This window comes from Pygoscelis adeliae, unplaced genomic scaffold (genome assembly GCF_000699105.1).
Source record: "Pygoscelis adeliae isolate BGI_AS28 unplaced genomic scaffold, ASM69910v1 Scaffold77, whole genome shotgun sequence".
NCBI lineage: Eukaryota > Metazoa > Chordata > Aves > Sphenisciformes > Spheniscidae > Pygoscelis > Pygoscelis adeliae.
The window spans coordinates 7,284,722-7,290,855 of NW_008825216.1; the positions used below are offsets into that span (position 1 = coordinate 7,284,722).

At 41.6% G+C, this 6,134-nt stretch overlaps 1 protein-coding gene across 1 annotated transcript in view; it reads left to right on the forward strand.

The window, feature by feature from the left end:
- Positions 1-6,134, forward strand: part of DACT2 (dishevelled-binding antagonist of beta-catenin 2) — a 55,917-nt gene that overhangs the window by 46,962 nt on the left and 2,821 nt on the right. Inside the window, exons 2-3 of the mRNA XM_009329254.1 lie at positions 2,163-2,295; positions 3,751-4,038. Coding sequence (XP_009327529.1) covers positions 2,163-2,295; positions 3,751-4,038 — 421 coding nt within the window. The remainder of the gene's footprint in view (positions 1-2,162; positions 2,296-3,750; positions 4,039-6,134) is intronic.

Sequence of the window (6,134 nt, forward strand, 5' to 3'; positions counted from 1 at the left end):
TTTATTGTGCTGGGTGCTGCTTGGCGTGGTTATTAGAGCAATAACAACCTCAAGCAAACACACCAGAAAAGTAATCCTTACCCAAATGGTTTGAGGAATGCTTCTCGTCTTGGAGTGCAGAAGGAGTTAACTGAAAGATCAAAGCTACGCAGTCTGCCAGAAACATGAAAACCCAATGGTGTGAGATACCATAAAAGGGTTAAAAACAATGATGTAAATCATGTGTGTTGGTTAAAATGCTGTGAAAGCGCAGACAGAACCTGGAGGTATAATAAATAATCTTTGAATACCTGAGAGCCTTGTGGCCTCTCTGTCATTAATCAGAAACCACAGACTGAGGGATTGGCTGGCAAAACATTAATCATTAAGCAATTAATTCCAGCCGTGAAAACAAAACTTTGTGATTTCCTGAGTAGGCGGGATTGAAGGAGGCATGGCATGTTTTTGCTTTTTCACTGTAAAAGAAATAAAGAAGTGCTAAGGAGATCATACATTCATCATTCAGATGGGGTAGAAAATCTCCTTTCTTATCCAGTTCTTCCCTTCCTTTTTGTTTATATGAAACGGGAAGAGGGAAAATCACCACGGGTTTTCCTAGGAAGCAGTAATGAGCCTCTTGAGCTTAAACCTTTCTAGATGTGTGACACTAACAAAAAGGGGCTTTATTTCTTGTGTCTTATATGTTCCTCCAGTTCCTCATAAAAGCATGCTAGAAATACCTTTTTATTCTTCTCAGCAGCATCACCAGTCATAACAGTTGTATTGTGAGACTCAGGACATCTGTCTTTCTTCTCTTTTCCTTGAATCCCAGTTTATAATCATTTACCGATTACCTTAGGATCTTAGCTTTCCTTGCTTTTAGTATTTATAGCTATGGAGAAACCTAAAAATGCAAGTAGTAAAAGCTGAATAATCTGAACACAAGGAAAGTGGAGTCAAAAATGTGTACATACTGATTTTGATTTTCTGCATGTCATTTAATTTTGCGGATACTTTAATTAGTTTAAGGGACCTAGATTACATTTTTTTTTCATATTTGGGGTTGGAAATGCTGCTAGAACTGCCACTTGTATTTTTAAATCTGAAACGTACACATGAAGAAGAATCTTAGCTATGTTTTTCTCGCCATTACTGGGTGGAAACCCGGCCCCTCAAGGGCTGCGAGCACAACTTTACAACCAACTTCAAGAGACCACCCTTCTGTAAAGTACCGTTGGATGGATGGTGAGGTGTGATGCCTAAACAGCAACTGGGCCTAGATAATTTGCCAAGTGCCATGTGAGAAGTTTGTGACAGAAACCAACTTGGTTCTTTGGGTGGTACCTGACGCCTGGCCATCTGCCTCGCCAAGTTGATGGCATAAATACTGGGGGAGCAACTGCGGGAGCTGTTGCCTCAGATCAGCCTGGTCAGTGATTGCAGTAGGCCAAGGACCTTGTTGCTGGCTTCTGGAGGATTATTCACAAGCCTGAGACACCATTTCTTTTAAATACAGTCATTTTCACAGCAGTAGTCAAATGCCACTTTCTCCTTGCATAAAATGCATGGAAATATCTAGCCACGAGACATGCAAGGACAACTTTCAGCAAAATAGGTGTCACAATTCGTGCAGTGTACCCTTTCAACTATAAAGACATGTCACCAGAGCCAAGGGTTTTACAGAAATGAGTATGCTGCCTTTACTTTCTGTGGCAATAAGATACCTTTACATACAGTGGTTTCCTTTCATCAGGCGGCATCTTAGAGTTCATGCAGACAATCCATAACGTTTATCTCATCCTCTGCTCAGAGGCAGTGTATGGCAAAACACAGTGCATATATTAATGTGTTAATTAGTTGAAAGATTGCCATCCTCTTTAGACATACAGTTCCTGCCATAGGTGTAACAAAAAACCCAAAGGTTAAAATAAGTATATTCGATATGAAAAGTTTTGAGAACATGTGCAGCTGGGCAGAAGACAACACGTACTGAGAATGTTTTGTGCTTGTCCATTATTTCAGTCTCGTTACAGAGAGCCAGTTGCAACAGTCCCTAGCTAAGCAAAACACTTCATGAGAGCAGAATCTGTCCAGCACAGATGGCCTGAATTCATGCGTTGCCACTGAGATTCTAACTGTGATTATTCTTCATTTCCTCCTTCTTCCCTCGACTTGTGAATTAGTCTCGTTTGAGGAGGCAGGATGTCGGCTTGAAAAGCCACCTGGATCAGCTAGACCAGCGAATAAGTGAGCTGAAATTGGACGTCAGTAAGACCTCCAGTGAATACTTGGATAGTGACAGCCGGCCCAGTTCAGGTAATGTGCACTTGGTCGTTTATTCCCAGGGGTGTGGTGCTGGGAGAACTGAAGGGTGTCAACTGCTAAGCAAAACTCTGTGTATTGTTTGGTCAGAAACAGTGCCCCATGGCTGAGGTGGAGACTAGTCATCTGGCACAGAGAAAACTCAAAGAGCTGGTGGGAATTTTCCTGCAAAGTTGATTTAGTTGGAAAATGCTTATTCATTCAAACAGTATTGTTTCTGGATTTTTTTTATTTTAAAATGGACGTTTTAGCCACAAATAGAAGGAGGAGGAGACAGGTTTATTAATTAATTACCTTGTCCAGTGCAGAATGACCGTTGGCAAAGTGGCTAGAGTACTTACTAGAAGTGAAGGAGACCAACATCCATGTCAATGCTCTGCTTGAATCCAAGAAGGGTCCTGAACCTCACTAAGACTTTGAAGATCACTACCACTGCAGTGCTCTGGCCAAATGATTGTTTGATGATTTATATAAAAATGAAACAGCTCTATTAAAAGACACTGAGAAAAACCACCCCAACAGTTTGCTGACTAAAGCTCTCATGAACAGAAAGAGGTTGAGCTTCAGGCTTCTGGTCTGATTCACAGAGACCTGTACTGCAGACTTTCATAGCTAGGATGTCTGTTAAAACCAGTTTCTGTTATCTAGTCTGGGACAATGGGAATACTTCTTTTTAAACAGAAATTTGAAAAGCCTTAAGTCTTCAGTGAGACAAGGAGAGAATTTTTTTATTTACAGCATATGGATTTGCAGCCTGGTACCTAGAGTGGGTATAGAAAGTGCAAGTTTCTGTTGAGTGTTTTATGTTCAGGAGTTGTGCACTTAGGCACATACACACAGTTCAAAAGGAAACAGCTTCCTTTTCTGTTTGATTTATATAGAGAGGAATAATAAAAATTCCTATCTTGAATTTATACAGAGCCTTTTTAATACTTCCATAATTAATTGGCAATGATCGCAAGACCTGGAGAGGGAAGATAGGCCCCATTCTCTGTCCTTAGTCATTCCAGCTATCGTAGACTTGGCAGCTCTGATCGCAGGCTAGTTTTACGCTACTTTCCCATCCAAGCTGTGCTTGTGTGCACCTAGCACAAGTTACAACAGCATAAGATGGCCCTATTTTACACCAGTTGCATAATAGTCCCCAAAGACGTTCTCCAGTGAAAACTGGGTGTGATGGTGCTGGGCTTCACCCCATCCCACCCTCAGAACTAAGCATGCATGTGCGTGCCGAGCTGGCTCAGGGCCTAAATAAATATGGAGAAGCTCAATAAACGGTGGTTGAATTAGAGTACAACTCTGCTAAAGTTACCCAAATAAATGATGGTAAATTTAGGCCCGTGGCACATAGCAAATGAAGATTTATTTTATTCTCTGCATTTTTCTTCTACAAAGCATGTTCAGTTACTGTAAATAAGAAATATCTTCCGATTTATTTTATCTCTGCAGGCTTCTATGACCTGAGCGATGGTGGTTCTTGCTCACTCTCCAATTCTTGTACCTCTGTGTACAGTGAGTCCATCTCCTCCTCCCACACCAGTCTCTTGCCCGGCTCTCAACACCCTAAAGCGAGGCTCAGCGTGTTTGATTACCGACCCAAGTCTGCAGATGAAACTACTGTGCACACCACCAGCTTCCAACAGCAGGGAACCTATGTCAGCGATGGATGTCGGATTACAGCTAGCACAGACATTTCTGGGACTCCTGCCAGGTCCCGACCGAGGCCAGTTTCCACAGGTAATCGACTGCAGAACTGGATACTCATTCAAGAGAAGGGCAGAATCCTGGTTATTACTTTTAGGACATAATATACCAATGTGTAAACAATATATAGCACTCATTTCCAGTACACAAAGTGAGAATTAATCGAAACCACAGAGCCAAACCGTTTATTGTCCAACTTTCACTTGTCTCCATACTCAGATAAAATACGAGATGTATGCATTTAGAAATGGAAAAATATTTAAGTGCATGAGAGAAAATTGTCATGAATGTTGAGATAATTTTTTAATTTACCTGCTTGTGAAATCAGAAAAATTGCAGTATTTGAAATACCTTCTGTGAAGGTGCGGGGATGTGTGAAAAATATAAGATGAATTCAGAGTTAGAGGTGATGCATTTCACTGAGAAAGATTTTACAGAAATCTAAGGAGAAAGAGACACTTCCGGACTTAGTGCCTGTTTTCTCAATCTGTTGTATAATGAGTATGATAATACTTATATATACCTTGCCCTATTTGTTCAAATTAATGTGGACTCAAACAATACTCTTTTTCATATTTTATTATGTACAGTTAGGGATAACAGACACCAAAGGTTAATTAACTATCTAGGAATCAGTCATGAGCCTAATAGTGGATCAACCATGAATTTTCATCATACCTTTAGACAGAATGGACAAGTCCATTAATATTCCAAATCTCTTGTTTACCCATCTGTGAAGTGACATCATATCACTTCTTATTTTGGGTCCTTCCATGGCCTCAGAGCAACCTTGCGTTACTGCAGTTCATATGGTCACCCAGCCAGATATGTGATAGTTCCATTATAGAAACAGGGAAGCCATAGGGAACATCATTTCAAGTACTGTGTCACTCTGGAGTTATTCCCACAGCTTCTTGACCTGAGCTAGCTCACCTCTGGCTTGCTTGGAGCAGGAGCAAAGACCCACCTGTTCTGTACCTGTCTGTGCAGACACACCTGAAGCAATGGTGGCAAATTATAGCATAAAAGCAAAGTCTTCTCAAGGCTTCTCAGAGGCTGGGGATGGACCTGAGCTTAATGATCCGTGGCTTCCATGTTAAGATTACAGACTTCTTGTTCTATCAGAAACTTCCCTGCCTTGCAACATTTTGCTAAGACCCCAGGGGCTTTATGGTTTTTTGGATATGGAGATAGACTAGCAGAAAAAGTGATAGCTCATGTTAAGTAGGGGTGCGGGAGTGAGGCTACAGACCTCCTTCAGTCTTCCTTCCTTTTTCCACTGCCACCTCCCTTCTTCCTGGTTACAACCTCTTCCTTCAGTGTGAGAAAGCATCTTTTGGAGAGAAGAAATTTCTCTTTTTCTCTCCTTAGCTTGTCCCCACAGGTAACTGCAGGTACAAACCGATTGCCTTTTCTTTCAGTGGCAAGCAGAAAGCTTGCTGAGACACCACAAGGACAGCATTCTTTTGACACCTTCCTGATTTGTTTGCACAAGAGAGCACCACTACACACTGCCAACAATTTCCTAAAGAGTTTTCATGATTAAAATAATGTTGTTTGAGAAATCATCATCCTAACCTTTGCTGTAGCAGGTCTGTAAGTGCCTTAGGTAGGACTCTGCAGACAACACCAAATTTTGAAGTCTTTCAAAAGCTTCCTGTCACAGGACAGAAATAGTCACTGTAAGTGAAATACGTGGTTGGATTTGATGGTTGGATTTCCTGGTAGCATGAAGCAGCCAGGAAGTCAGCTGAGGATTTGTTGGCACTGAAGTCTGCACTGTTGTACACAGAAATCCAAGCTAACTGCAGATGGTTCCAGTACTCTTGGTACCAGAGGTAACACAGCGTGGTAGCGCTCTGTTGGATGACTTATTTGGATGGAACAGGCTTGCTTCACACAGAAACACAGCCTGTCCTCTCAGTGCACAGGAGATGATCCCGAGAGGAAGGTGCAGCAGTCAAGTGTAACAGCAACCTTGGCAGTACTCCAAAATTTAAGAGATCTGAATTGGTGGCCATAAACACTATCTTCAGGGACTGAGCCTCCCATCTGCCTCAGTAGTTACCCTTATATTTTTTTCTCTGTCAAAGTAAAGGTTCTTTAGTCCGTTCTTCTACGTCCTTAAG